The sequence below is a fragment of the Zosterops lateralis genome, assembly GCF_965231275.1.
Source record: "Zosterops lateralis genome assembly, chromosome: 5".
Taxonomy (NCBI): Eukaryota; Metazoa; Chordata; class Aves; order Passeriformes; family Zosteropidae; genus Zosterops; species Zosterops lateralis.
Window position 1 is genome coordinate 12,865,343 of NC_139766.1, and position 15,100 is coordinate 12,880,442.

General features: G+C 36.8%; 1 protein-coding gene across 4 annotated transcripts in view; it reads left to right on the forward strand.

Annotated features, from left to right (window-relative positions):
- EVC2 (EvC ciliary complex subunit 2) overlaps positions 1-14,561 on the forward strand; it is a gene marked incomplete at its 5' end in the record, with an annotated part of 61,788 nt that extends 47,227 nt beyond the window's left edge. For 3 of the 4 annotated variants that reach the window (XM_083861406.1, XM_083861407.1, XM_083861408.1), the window contains 8 exons: positions 1,113-1,317; positions 2,627-2,749; positions 5,117-5,344; positions 7,063-7,271; positions 8,719-8,806; positions 11,458-11,651; positions 12,537-12,638; positions 13,114-14,561. In XM_083861406.1, the coding sequence (XP_083717532.1) occupies positions 1,113-1,317; positions 2,627-2,749; positions 5,117-5,344; positions 7,063-7,271; positions 8,719-8,806; positions 11,458-11,651; positions 12,537-12,638; positions 13,114-13,387 (1,423 nt within the window). In that variant the 3' untranslated portion in view covers positions 13,388-14,561. The remainder of the gene's footprint in view (positions 1-1,112; positions 1,318-2,626; positions 2,750-5,116; positions 5,345-7,062; positions 7,272-8,718; positions 8,807-11,457; positions 11,652-12,536; positions 12,639-13,113) is intronic. The other variant, XM_083861409.1, reaches the window with a different exon arrangement.
- Positions 14,562-15,100: the final 539 nt, after the last annotated feature.

Below are 15,100 nucleotides of genomic sequence, written 5' to 3' on the forward strand. Positions count from 1 at the left end.
GCTGTATTTTATTTCATCTCTCTCTTTATATATCTATATACGTGGATTTATAGCATGGGTTTTCTTCCATGAGTCTAAGACAAGATGACAAATGGTTAAGGATACTATAAATGATCATTTGGAGTAGTCTTGTCTTAAAGCAAACAGTTTTTTGAAGGGAAAAACCTCATGCATTAAAAGTATATTAACTGTTCTATGCTGAATCAGTAGAAAGAAAAAAGTGTTTCTAAACTCAAATATTTTAGTAAAATGACGAGGTAGTATAGGCCTGGTACACATTAAATAAAACTATCAGTACTAATGAAACATGCAGTATAATACATTTTTCAATGAAAAATACTCTTTAAAAAACATGCATTCATGTTTTAAATACAAAATTTCCAAACAAATAAAGGTACATTATTTTTTGCGAAATATCTTAAAGGAAAATAAGATAAACAAGGTAGGAAGATGAATGTAGTCTATGGTTAATCAGAACTGAGCATGCTTCATTTTTTAAGTCAGCTTGACCTGATGATCAGTTCCTTATTTCTACAAAATGGGAACTTTGAGTAATTCAAATTACTTTTAAAATATATTCCATTTTGCAGACTGCAAAGAGCCTTTTTACAAATAACAGCTGGAACCCTTGTGACCTGCTGATGGAAGGGGTGACATAATAAAGAGAGATTTATTTTTATTTTTTCCTTCTCCATAGCTGTGACTGTTAAGTGCTGAGAAACAGCACAGGGAGGCTTTATGGGAAGCTTTTATCTTGATTTCAGCTGAAGTTCAGAGATTATATTGTCTGAAGAGGTGGAAGGATTCTATGCATAGGAAATGGGCTAAAAATATTAATTTATTTTTAAAATATTTAAAAGCTGTTTTCCTTTGAAAATGAAATTTTATAGTCCAGGAAGCTCTGGATGCAGAATTTAAGGTATCCTTAAGGGTATGTTATACGTGCTGAGCAGTGAGCTGCTGTGTGTGGAATCACCAACTGGTATATGGAATAGACCAAAAAAGGATGATCACTGCTGAATAAATAAAGTGTTTGTGTGCATGTCTCTTACATTTTATGCAATATTGCCTAAATCACTGAACAACAAATGACTCTTGTTTCTTTTTAACAGGCAACTTCTAAGTTTACCCCTCTCACTCTCAGAAGAGGAGTTGCTTAGAATGAGGCAGGAGTTGCACTGCTGCTTCTCTCAGGTGGACAGCAGCTTGGCTTGGCCCAAGATAAGAGCAAGAACCTTGCTTCAGGCTTTTGAAGTGGAGCAGAGGGACACTGAGGTGCTGAAAGTTGAGCAGAATTTAGCAATGACCAGCAAACAGGTGGGAACAGTGTGGGATCAGTGTGGGGATGTGGAAGGGGTCCCTGGGGGTTCCTGTGGCTTCTGGTGTTGGCTGCAGATCTGGGTCTGTAGCAGCTTCTTAGGTGTGACAGCAGTGTACACCTTTCCTGTCTGCATGGACCAGTGGACTTAAAGATAATGGTTTGGGCAGCAGTTGGATAACTATTTTTTTTCACATACACCTGTGTATTTCTGTTGCTTTTGTGAAAGTTTTGGGAGTTTCTGAAAAAGAAACTTCTACATTGTGTTGTCTGTTTAGGAAGGTGAAGTTCCTGAGTTAGATGGCCTTTCTTGGCAAGAAATTGGGCATGATTTGTCTTTCTTGTTTCCAAAAGATTTAAGTGTATACAGGCAGTTTGGGGTTATTTCCCCACATCTAAATATGCAGAAGATGAGGCATCCTCAAAGTTAGAGAAGTATTTCCAACAAGGAGTCTATCTGCCTATCAAACCTAGCACTTCTTAAAGGACCCCGTGAGGGGTGTTTAATTCCTTCAGTAAAGTGTAAAAGCTCCGGAATCATAAAAGGTTTTCAGTTCTTATAAAGTACTGGGGCAAAAAATGCTTCCAGTATTAGTTGTGCCTGATACCATCTTAAAAAGGAGGACTTGCCCTTGCTTCATTTTGGTTCGGTTATGTTTTCTAAACATGTTAACTACATTGATTAATTGTACTAGTAATTAGCCTAGTTCAGAGCCTTAATAGTTTCTAAAGTACTAAAGGAGGGAAATGACTTTGCAAAACCTTACCTTTGAACAGATGTTATCATTTCCCCAAGAGTACATATACTTACTTGGTATTCTTGTAAAGAAATAGAAAGGTCAAGAATAATTTGATTACATGGAATGGTGCTTCTTAATATTATCATGGTTCATTTGTGATTCATAGACTGTGTGTTGAAAACAATGTAGATCTTAAATTAATATTCTTTGTTCGTTTTTAACTGTGCAGAGAAGACAGCATATCAGTTAACACCTTCTCTTATTATCACTGCTAAAGCTTCTTTAAAATCAAATTTATATGCCATGAGTTTTCATGGAAAGGATGAATATATAATTCTACTTGAAAGAGTTTTTTTAAAACAATTCTAACTTTGTCTGAATGTCCAAAATGAATTTTCTGGATGAATAGGCAGCATGTTCATTCCAGAAGTGCTTTCTCAGTGAAAATCATATTTGCCAAGTGTTTCATTATTTGGTAGATGTATCAATAATAACAAGTAATAATCTTAACATCAGCATCCTCATATACCTCTTAAAAATAAAGCATTTTTTGCTCATCTTGTTGCAGCAACATTCTAAAATGGGAAAAACAGGATCCAAGAATAGAAATAAGTTAGATATTCTGAAGAAATCTTTACAGGACAAAATTTTAATTTATGAAAACTCAGTGAAAGGTGAAAATTTGAATAAGGTAAGTACAATCTTTTCTGGACTGAGGTGAAAACTTAGATCTTTAGTAATTAAAGACTGGCAGTATTCTATCAATGTGAATAAGAACCAGAGAAAAAAGATATAAAGTATAGTGGCATGATGCATCTCCCTACTATTGCTTGCATTTATCAAGATGTTTAATTTAATGCTTAATAGTTTTTGCTTTGTTTTAATTTTTGCATCTTAGTTACAGAACTGGTTTCGTGTCTCACCTCTTTTTTTTCCAATGGTCCTGGGGTTTGGTGTGTGCAAGTTCACAAGGCTCCTGTAGATCCCGTGGTTTTCTAGGAAGACTTTCAAAACATGGAAGGTGCTTCAATGTATGCTTCAGCTGAGCAACATTTAGTTCCTGGACATCTGCTAATGCTGCTGAAAATCCAAAAATGAATTCTTAGATCCAAATGCTTTTTGGGTAGAGTCTGAGTTTATTTGTACAGAGCTAATTGAAAGGAAGTCTTGATTCCGGTGGGTAACTTTTAAAGACACACAGCTACAGTCTCAAGTTAATCCTTGAGAAATGAGTGGGGCCGATCTTAATACGGGATTTTGAAGGCTTTTTACTTCCCTGCTAGTTGATGTTCCAAGTGATCTTTCACACGTGTAGTCCTTAGACAGTACAGCTGACCTTTCTGGTGGTGCAGTTCATACCAACAGGGCAATGTAAGTCTTCATTATTTTTATGCTGGTAAAAAGGGGGAGATTGAGTACGTGTACAAAGAGGTGCCTGCTGTGTTAAGGTACTAGCCCTGTAGATATCCCAATTAAATAGTCAAGCTTATCTCTGCATGTTCTTTAAGAGGGAGGCCAAACTTGATGGGATAAATGCTTTTCATTCAGTAGAAGGCCAACGTATCTGCTCTCAGAGGGCATGGTAATAATAAAACTTGACCAAAACTTTAGAAGGTTTTGACATTCCTCCTTTGACTGTGGTTCTTCCATTCTGATACAGACAGTAATTATTTCAGCATTGCCGTTAAAATACATAATACTGTAAATTTCTGAAAATGCTGATTTCTGAAAATGGTTGTGGTTGGTTTGGGTTTTTTTGGTCTAATAGGTCCTGTGAAACCTATTAGATTAGATTTGTCTAGATGAAGAGAGAATTTAGAGATGGAGTGAGGAAAAACCCTGGGCTCTGCTATCCAGCAGTGTGTGTGGATGGGCATGTGGAGCAACAGGTGATATCAACACCAAGTAGTGGAGCTGGAGCTCTCAGGGCTTCATGTGCATTCTCTGTCTGAGTCTTCTCTCTCTTACAATGCAACTCTTCGGGCCCACATGAACAGTACAGGGAGAGAGAGTAAAACCAAACTGGTAATTTTTTATGTCTTTTGAAGATTCAGCTACCTAAATGTTAGATATGCAGTGTAGTCATCAGTATCTAAGCTAGACATCCTCCTTACATGTCAGTGGAAACCCGTATTTTAGGTTATGAAACCTACTGAGAAGGATCTTTTCATTTTCTTTGAGTGTGAAGGAATCTTAGAGTATGGAACTCATATGGAACCATTTAAAGAAGGTAATTGCAGCTGGCTGCTATACACATTGTCCCACAGCAAAATAGTCACAATCCCGTGTCCTTGCCTGTCAGTGTCAGTGGTACAGCATGGAGAGCTCTTCAGTCACACTGCACTGGATCGTGTGCCTGCACGTGCTGCACTTGTCTTTCACCCTTGAATAGTTCCTGTGGATGTTCCATCAAATGTGTGGCAGCAACACAGTTACTGAGTTTAAATCATTTTGATTTTATGCTGTTTGATGTTGATCCAATCAAGTTTTAATGTTATTTGAAATCCATTGCCAATAGACTTTCGATTTACAGTTTAACTTTGTTTTATTTAAGAGGATTTTTTGTTATCTGCCCAAAGAATAGTAGGCTGAATGTCATGTCAGCATTAACAGACACTTGCCAATATGAAACTAATACAGTCTTTCTATAAGTTTCATGTTTTTTCTAAGCAAAAGGGCCTATTTTATCTTTCCATTTAACCATAGGTAACGATGGATTTATTTGTATCTGTAGCTTTTAATTTTATTATAATGAAAATTATATAGACCTTCTGTTTTGGGATAGCATTCAATATTAAGGTTCTGACTACCCTAAAAGAAAGGCTGATCTCTTTACAGCATTTGACTGTACTGTAATTTTTTTATTATAGTAAAAGCTCGGAATTGAAGGTTAAAAGCAGTTCTTGAAACAGTGTACTGCATTATAAGATAACAGCATTGATTTCTTTGCTGTCATAATCCTGCTTGTTAATTACAGAGTACTAAAATCATCAGTGTACATGTAGGAGTTTCTGTTAATCTTTCTATCTCTTGTGCTTGGTTGTTTTTTTTTTTTTAGATTAAGTATGAGTTGCAGCTTGAAAAGGAGTGTCACCTGCGCAATCTGGAAAACAAACTTGGAGAGTATATTGCTTCTTTAGCCTTTCAAAAGACTGTTAAAAAGTCCAAAATGCTGGAGCTGTATACTGCTATCATAAATGTGCAAGCTTTGCTCTTTGAACAACTGAACACATCAAAAACCCTGTCAAAACTGGAATGTATTCAGATTTTAGAAGCACATAATCCTGTAAGTAATGTAGTTGTTAACAGAAAATAAATCCTGTTAGGAAACAGCAACTATTAGAGTATCTTTGATTTAGCTGCTGGTTTGCAGCTTCTGGTGGTCTAGACTTCAATTTCTGTGAGTATGTGCACTTTAATGCATTCAGTAAAGGACATAAAGAGAAGGACAGCCAAGGAAGATTGTGTATTATCATTTTTTGTTTTTGTTATAGTTGCATGCCATCAGAAAGGGTAGTATTTTGGTGGCTACTTAATATTTTACTGATTGAAAGAAAGACAGTTCAGAAGTGATTTGGACTCATGACTGGAAGAGTAAATTGTTGTGTCTGTCTTACAGAATTGCACATGTTATAATGCTGTCCATATTCAAAATCCATAACCATATGATATGCTTCAACTGTCAAAATTTTAGAAATTATCTATACAGCCTCCTACCTATCTTACTCCAGGCACACTCGTGCAGTTTAAATAGTAGAAAATCTGGAAAAACCTCTTCCCTTCACCATATTTATTACATACTTGATATGTGCCAATTTTCTAATCCTTTTTTAATACTTCAGTGCTCCCTTTTCACAAGGACTTTCTTTTTCTGCATCTGCTATTTGAAACCATCCAAGTGAGGCTTGGGAGAGCACTGGAGTAGAACAAACAAAATGGGTTTTTGAGAAAAACCTCTTTGCTAGAGGGCATCATTAGACAGCTATTGCTGTGAAAATTCCTTGTTAAATTTTAATGTGGTCATCTCTACAGAGTTTCTTATAGAGTGGCAGTTAGAATGCTTATATGCCTCCAGTTTTGCTTGAATTTATGTTAGATCTGTAAGAAATAGTGAAAGTTGTATGTAGGAAGAGCATTTTTGCCTTCTGTGGCAAAAATGTGAGGAGGCTTTTCAGAGTAGTTTTTACCTTCTCTGTCCTTGATCAAGTGAAGAAAAAGGATTGAAGAAGGAGCAGAAGTGAGATCTAGAATAGCTAACACTAGGTTAAATACAGCTGATGAGGCAGAGAAATAGATTAAAATTCAGCATTTTCTCCAAGGTACAAGTTAGGAAGTGGGGCTTCGAGATAGTAAGCAATATAAAGGTTGAGGTGAGACAACAGTGACATTGGAAAGGGTATATGAAACCTTCCTTCTGATGTCAAGTTTGACTTTTTGACCAAAGTGAGATCTTTAGCATGGGGGATCCAGTCCCTTGAAGACTTTGGACTTCAACCTTTTGATTTTCAGAGCATTTTATTTTAATCCTAACTTTATTGTGAATTACTGCCTTTTAACTTAAATCCCTTTGATATTAACTGTTAATTTGGTATAACTGAAACTAGTTAGTGTGAGTTTCTCAAGCTGTGTCAGTGGATTTATGCAGCTTACAAATGAATTTGAATGGTGATGTTCCTTAGTTTTGATCTCAGCCATGCTGGCAGTGGTACTTGCTGGATGTCCTCTACAGTGGAAGGTTTCAGAAGAGCATTGACTTTGAACACAATGAAAATTGAGTCATAGCTTTCCTCATGGTTCTGATATTCATAACGTGCCAGTCATGTTTACTGAAGCTGTGCACTGAATTGAAAAGTGTAATGACTACAAGTGGCTGAGTAGAATAAGAAATGAATAAAGTAATATCAGAAAATATGATACCATCATCTTTTTTTCTTCACTCTAAATGAAATTTGTTCTTTCAAGTTATAATTTGACTTCTTATCACCATGCATTTTCAACCTCTAGGAGATTGAAGAACTTGACAGGAAGCTGGAGTATGAGATGTTGCATAAGGAGTCAGCACAGCAGCATCTAATGAGTAGGCAGAGGTGGATTCTGGATGGTTTGGGTCTCTCAAATGAAGCTGTGGACGTGAATGCAGAAAGACACATGACAGTTCTGTTAAGACAGGCCATGAATAAATGTAGACAATTTATAAACCTGTACCAGCAAAGGTAAGTTCTTTGGTGTCAGGTTTTACTATGTTACTGCAGTTCATATGGTCCATAAGATATTGTAGAGAAACAGCAGGAGGAATGTTCTGCTGTCTTGGGGAGGGACCATGCATCTGTGTTTGAACTGTGCCTTCTTGTGCTGTGGCCCAGAGCATAACTGAGGAGTTGGTAATACTGAAATAAGAAGCATGAAATAATAATAACTTAGTAGCATATAAATTGTGCTGTGTGTTGCGTGGCAGTTACCATTTTTTTGACAGGAATAGTGCAAAAATAATGATACTCCTTAGCATTAAGGAAGAAAACAATTTTTTTCCTATTACTTTGTTTCCGAAGAAGATAGGGAGGGACTTCAGAGCAACGTGATATGCTGAGGTCAGAGGAAATAGCTGAGACAATTTAATTTCCATCTCCACTGTCATACCGTAGACTGAATTCCCTGGCACCCAATTATTTTTGATGACATGTATAAACTCCTCTTCAATTTCAGTTTTCCCTGGCCAGTTTTTAATTAAAGATATCGGTAACAAATAAAATGCCTCTTGGGAGGTATATAGAAATATCTATCTTGTCATAAAGGCTGACTAGCAAAAATGGGTAATAATTTGCAACATTGCGGCCTACTGTATTACTTCTATTGGAGTTACAGGAGGTAGAAATGACATTTCCATGTGTATTGCACAGTATTAAAATCCTAGCACATTTCAAGCTTCGTGTAACATCCTCAAAGTGTGCTTTCCATTAGAAAGTGTTTTCCTCAAAACCACTGATATTTTAAAAATGGCTGTGATAGTGCTAAGTCTGTTTTAATTCTGAAAAGGGCGGAGCTCTACTCAGTTTAGAGTATAGATATATTTGTAGGAATAATTTTCCTGTTTCAGAAGTAAAGAGTCAGTAGAGGATGAGATGAATTTCTGCACGAATATCCACAAGCTAGTAACCTATCAGGGAAGCCTTCAAAGAAACTGCAGCTAAGCTTTACTTGAAAACTTACTGGAAGAAATAAGTTTGGTACTTCTGTGCATTACATGATTTGTACATGATGTCATCATGGTTTTCTCTTGAAAAATAATCACCTGCAATGAGGAAGTTAACTGTTTAATATCATATTTCAGCTACAAAAAGATCCACAACTTGCCTTGAAGTGTGGTGAGAAAATTTAAAGTGGAGGGAAGAGGATGGGGACAGGTTGAATCACATTGCTTTGGAGTGATTCCAGATTTGAATTGTAAGCAAGAGCATAGCCTTAGATTCTGCTCTGATGTTTGCTTGGGGGTTCAGAGAAGAAGAGAAGTGAATTTGGCATATTTTAGAAGTTAGGCTGCTCAGAGCAGATTTGCTGACAGACAGATATGCTTCCCGAATGAGTGACCTTCAGATTTTGTTTCCTGTAATACAGTCATTGCACCTGGGAACATTTCAGTGTTAATTCTGTCTTTCACTTCAGCTTGAGAGATGAGCAGTGGAATTGCGTGGTGCTTGAAGATCTCCTGGAAAATATAGAAACAAATGCATTTTTGGCAATTTATAGTCAGGTAAGCATGAAATTGAACAAAGCTTCCAAGTTTAAATTACAGCTGTATCTGGATATCAGCTTTTCTTCTTTTTTGGGAACCATTAGATATATTTAGAGTTACTCTCTGCATGTAGTTGTTACCAGTTTGCAGCCTATACTTTCAGTCACTTCAGTTAATTCTGAGCTACTTTCAGCCTTTTGAATTTTATGGAGTTATACTTCTGTTTGTTAATTTATAAATCCTTTCAGGGTTTGCCCTGTTGCATTTGATTCTGTGGAGAGCTGAAGTGCCTATTTTTCTGGTTAACAGACAGATTTGCAGTTGAATTTTCATGTAAAGAAAACAGGGGTTTGTTTAGATTTTCATGAGGGTTAAGAACGATTTGCATTGATTTTGTTTCAAAATTAAATTGTAGCAGGACTGCTAGTTAAACTTTCTAGTATCATTACTCATACTTGTTTCCAAAATTCGTGTCTTGTCTTTGGGTAATTCGCTGTGTGTTGGCTGCTTGTCAGTCCTACAAAGGCCTTAACAGGGAATCTCGACTGACCCCAGTTTTTATCTGCAGACTGAGTTTGGTTGAGATATGTAGCTAGCATCAAAAAAGACCTGATGGAGCAGCTTTCTGCTTCCATGTATCTTGCCTCCCAGGGACAGGTGTAGTCACAGTCCCTGTGTCATGAATTGGGAGCTTCAGAGACCACCATGTCAAGGGAGGACCATTTTAGTCTAAGGATCTCTCAGCTCTTCTTGGGTCTTAGTTTGTTTCTGCTGAGTCACTGCAGAGGATCTGTTCCATAACCTTCCCAAGCACTGAGGTCAGGCTAACAGGCATCTCGTTCCCCAGATCCTACTAGGAATAGCAGAAACAGCTACAGAAGAAAGCAGTACTCAAGTCATTATGTATATCCATAATAAATAGCTGGTTTAAAGGTCTTGAGAACATTTAGCCAAAAAGAGCTGAATCAGTCTCAGAGATCTGTCATGTTTATTCTCACTTAATGTTGCATTTTGTAAGTTTCTAGAAGAGCCGTTTTTAAAGATCAGAAGTACAACACAGTACTATAGAAATTAGATTTAGGTCTCTGTATTAAGATTTAAGCTCTTATTTGCATTCCTCTCCAAAGAAGAATCAAATAATTTCTTTCACTAAGTAGCCTGAGCAAACATCTCTTTGGTGTTCAACTTTGGTGCTTGGTCAGACTGAAAATATTTTAAGAACTGTACCAATTTCCTAATCTCTCATCAGTCCTGGGATTTTGTCTTGTTAATTCTGTGTCATCTCAGTGCTTTCCATGGAAAATCTATAACAACACTGAAGAGGCCAGAAAAATTTGGAAAGTGACTAAATTTATTACCTTTTGGAGAGAATTCTCTGCTTGATGGACAATTATGGGAAAAGGAGGTTGATTGATTTCTTTATTTTGTGTGACTGTCTAAAATTGGTTTGACTGCCTTGTTGGTGACACATTGTTTCTTTCAAAGAAGAAGATTCAGTTAATGAAGCTTCAGATCCAGGGATCTCCTAGGTGAATTCACTCCTCTGAAAAGTTATGCAGAAAAAGAGGCAAACATTTGCTGTGGACAAAGAACCTGGCTGTCTTTCTGCATGGTGGGACCTTGTGGGGGTTTATGTGACAATGGGCTTTGTAGTCATTTCCTCCATCAACACTTACAGGAGGGTCTGCAGAGTGGTGATAACTCAGCTGTCATGAGTCATCGTGTTTGGCACGTCTTACCTAACTTCAGCTACCTGAGTTACCTGTTTGGCTTGAATAGACAGCTCTTTTTTTCTGGCATTCTTTGAGACATTTAACTTGCTTTCATTTGCCTTACTCTTTTCTTTCCACCTGGTTCCCAGGATATTGTTGACTTTTCATATTTGAGACATGAGAGATCTGCAGAAACACCCTGGGGATGCTGTATTTATGACAACAGAGTAGAAAATAGCAATGGAATTCTGGTGTTTGGAGTGGGGCAGGAAATGGGGCTGAGTGTCTATGGAACAATTACATTTGAACTCAATCTATCTGAACATTATATGAATATGCTTTACTACTGAGCTTTCGGCAAAAATGGGCAGGAAGTTTGGAAATAAAAGTTACTACCAAAAGAAAAGCAGGTGTTTTCCTTCACCTCCTAAGTAGGGTTGTAAGCTGTATCCTGAGCTTATCACAGAATCTGGTTTAAGAGAAGCCGAACAATGAAGAGTTACAATGTGTAAAGTTTTTTGAGGCTGTTTTTCCCTCCGTAATTTTACAGACCAAGGAAAGCCATATTGCTTCCTTGCTATCTTGAAAGGATTTGTAGAATCCATAAATTAGTTAAGCATTACATGTTAGAATATAATTGCCTTGTGATTTTTTAGACCAAAGGGTATCAACTACCTACCCTAAGCAAGTATGCCAAGGTGAACTGGTTATTTAGCATTTACATTGCCAAAATCCCAAATGAAACGGGCAACCATTATATACATCGGCCACTGTGGGTAGGAACAGTGAACCTGGAAGTGTGACCACTTGATACCAAAATTGTCACTACTAAAATAACCTTCAGTAATTTTTTTTTTGTTTCCATAATGACTATTTATCTAATAACAGTAATTAAGAATGGCTAACATTTATTTTCAATGCTGAATTTATCTGTCTTCTACTCATTTGATCCTCTAGGAGCTCCGTCTGGCAGGTTATTTAGCTAAACTGACAAGGGTGCCAATGGGGGTGTTGCACAGGGTCCTGAACTTGTTGCTGCCCTCCAGCTCACAAACTGAGGTTCTTTCTGTCCTCGATTCCATCAGTAAATATTCAGATGGTGGTGTTGAAAGTGACAGTAATGCAGATGAGTCTGGCAGCTGTAAGAAAAGGTAGGTATGATGTTTTCTGGTAGACCAGTGCAAGACAAGATTGTTGCTTTATGTGTATATGTATTTGCTGGAAATTAGATTGACAGCTATAGAAAAAACCACTGGTGCATAAGTTTTCTTTTGAACTATTTTTCTGGAGTAAAAATACTTTAAAACTGCTACCTTGTTTTGTGAAATATTATAACTACAATAAAATGATAAAAAGTATAAAAATTTTTGTAAGTTCATTAATTAATCAGTTATTTCAGAGATTTATCAATCCTGTTCTGATCATTTCCTTCCTGTTGCCAGAATTAGAGTTTGTTAAAATATTTCTCTTCCACTTTTTTTTTAATAATGTTTATAACACACTGGGTTTTAGGTGTCTGTAGCTCTTAAAGATGTAAAGGAGATCCTCCTTCCTAATAGTGGGAGTTGCAACCTTGCAGATGTCTGTCCCTTTGTTAATTACCAAAGTTCCAAGTGGCCATTGTGTTTCCCTGTTCTCACAGAGACTGGTGGACTCTCAGGGCCTTCATCACTCCCCTTTAGCCCCATTAACATGAGCAGAAATCTGTGCAGTAACACCAAGGGATGGTCCTGTACCTGCTCTCCCAACTCCCTGCCATGACCTGGGAAGGAGACAAAAGCGGATGTTGTGGCACTGAGCCCACTTGTTGGCTGATGTGGGTTGTCAAGGAACAGATAGAGTCCTTGGTACCATGCCCCGAGATGTGATCTTAGCTGATTTAAATAATTTGTGGCAGGGCAGCAAAAGTACTTCAGCTCTTACTGACTGCATTTGTGGTATTGCTGTTATGAACTTGGTAGCTAAAGTCAGAAGGGAAGAAAAATGTGTATATATGTGTAAACGCTGCTGGGAATTTTTCTTTTCTGCTCCTTCAGGAAGAGCCAAGAGTTGTGGCAAACACTGGAGAACAAAATAAGGCAAGATCTGATAAACAGAAGTTTAGAAAAGATCTCTTCCCTAAACAAGAGAAAAGACAGGTAAGGAGAGCCAGAACAAACATACCTGGGGATTTTTTGTTTATAGTTTATTTAATATCCCAAGATTCTTCCTACAGCTATTAGAAATCAGAAAATTCATAAGTATACATTTTCTAACACTGTTTTATTTAGTGCTTGTGTTTCCTGCAACATATTTACACATAATAAGTAGTATAGTAAGTATCTAAAAATATTTTTCTGTACATATTCACAAAACTCTCACATTTTACACATACGTTGCTCATCTTCCCTATATTTTTATATTATAAGATTACCTTTCCTTTTGCAATTTTGTATCTCAGAAAAGGATATGTGAATTATTGGGGATTAGAATGAAAACTGCAATCACTCTGTTGAAATACGATTTTCTTTAGCTTCCAAAGTCACCACTTCTGTGGCAAAGTATGGTATAGAAAGTTATGAATTTTTTTGCCTCAGTTTCAGTTCTAAACTCAATTTTTTTCCATTAATGTAGCTTGATAAAGAAGAAGCAACTTGCTCTCTTGGAAAAAGCAGCGTTCATTCATCTGGGATGTTCATCTGCATGTCCTCCTATGGAACAGCCTGATCCACCGGTTTCTCTGAGCTCTGCAACTGCTGAAGCCATAGAGCTGTTGGACACAGGGGAGAAGATATTTTTGTTCCGTGAGCCAAGTGATCCAGTACTTGCGTTGCGTAATTTTCCAAGAAAAAAGAAAAAGAACTTTCTTAATTCTAAAAAGGCTGTTTGTGCAAACATGGACTCATAAGAGCAGCTTCCATTTAAAGTATCAATTGGGTAAGAGGAAGTTATTTAAAATTCAGTAAAATAAGGAGGAAGAATGAAGTGTATGGTTCAAATAACATGTATTGTTTTAATCTAATTTGTCTGATATTGGAAAGAGATGTAATTTTAGAATGGCACAGTTAGTGACGTGCATCTTGCATCTCTTAATTCTTGTCAGTGCTTTGTTGCACTAGGTGAAATTTGGGTGTTCTATGATGCACATTCTGGCAGGCAGGATTCTGTTTTCCTTTACTACATTTTGGTAATTTTTGCACTGATTTTACTGTAGCTGTATTTTCATAATTTGTACAGAAAGACTATTTATGGTATATAGTAGATGCTGATTTACTATTCTTGTATTTATATTTTTGTGGTAAGCTGCAGTATAGCAGATGACATGAAGAGATGAAGTGGATGAACCACATATCCTCTGTTCTCTGATTTTATGTTAATCTAGTTAATTTACTGTTTAACGTTGTGTTCCTAATAGGCTTTGCATGTTACTTCTGCAGTCTGTGTTCTACAGTGACAGCTGGTAGTCCAGATCTTCAGCATATACTTGTGTACTTAGCCTTACATCCTGGAGTAACTTCAGCATTTTGCTGTTTCTAAACTTACTTCAGTTGAACTGTGAGTGTGGCTACAGTTCCAGATTGTTAAAAATTTACAACCTGTTGCAGTCATTTTCTTGGTGAAGCAGTGTCATTACATTTGCTCAGTAGAAAAGTAAAAAATGTAAATGGGCATATAATGCCTTCAGAAGCTCTTTTGATTGCAGTGCTGCCAATTTTTACATTTTTAGGTATTTTTGAAGTTCTTAGTCCTGAATTTCTCTAAATTGATGAGAATATAATTTTGTGCTTCAAAAAGAGTTAATTTTTAATCCTGTCTAATTGACTCAAAGAATCCTATAAATATGAATCCTGAAAAGAGGAACAGGAAAAAGCTAATTAAAATAACCACATGTATTTGTTAATATTTTATATTATTCAAGCCTATTTTGAGGGGGTTGTAACTGTATTGAAATGCTATGCTCTGAGGCCACTGTGATAATATATTTTGTATTTTTTCATGTACAGATCTTGTCTGCCTTTTTATTAATAGGGTGCCATGTTATTTAAAAATTAAAATGTTACAATAGACATGCATTTGTAGTTGGCATTTTTTCCCCACTTCTCTGACAAGTTTAAATATTCATCCCACAGTAAACAACAATTAGTGTTTCCTATTGCTACTAGCATTAGAAAATCTATGCAGTAATTAGACTGACAATCCTAATTATTATTTGATTGCGTTCTTCAATCTTTTCATGGAAATACTTGCTGTCAGAAAGAGGAGTCTGTCAGGGTTTTGGGAGTTCAGAGTTGCTGTTTTAACCATGTCTGGTATTTCATCCCCAAGGCACGGGTGGGTAAAGAGTAGGGTCTGTCCTGCCTTGGTGCTGGGCCAGAGTTGTATAGGAGAAGCCTCAGGTGTTTCAGAAAGAGGCAAGAAAGCAATTAGAAAACTCAGACAGCTCATGGCTGCAAGGAGCACTTGAAAGCTAAAGTACCTTCTTGAATGTCAGTCCCTTCCAGGATTTCTTTGCAAGCCCAGACTCTTCACTGTTACAATGTAAGAGGGAAATGACAGTAACTACTCGCAGATAAGAAATGGAGGCCAATAGCTCTAATAGGTTACAATAATAAAATGCAAC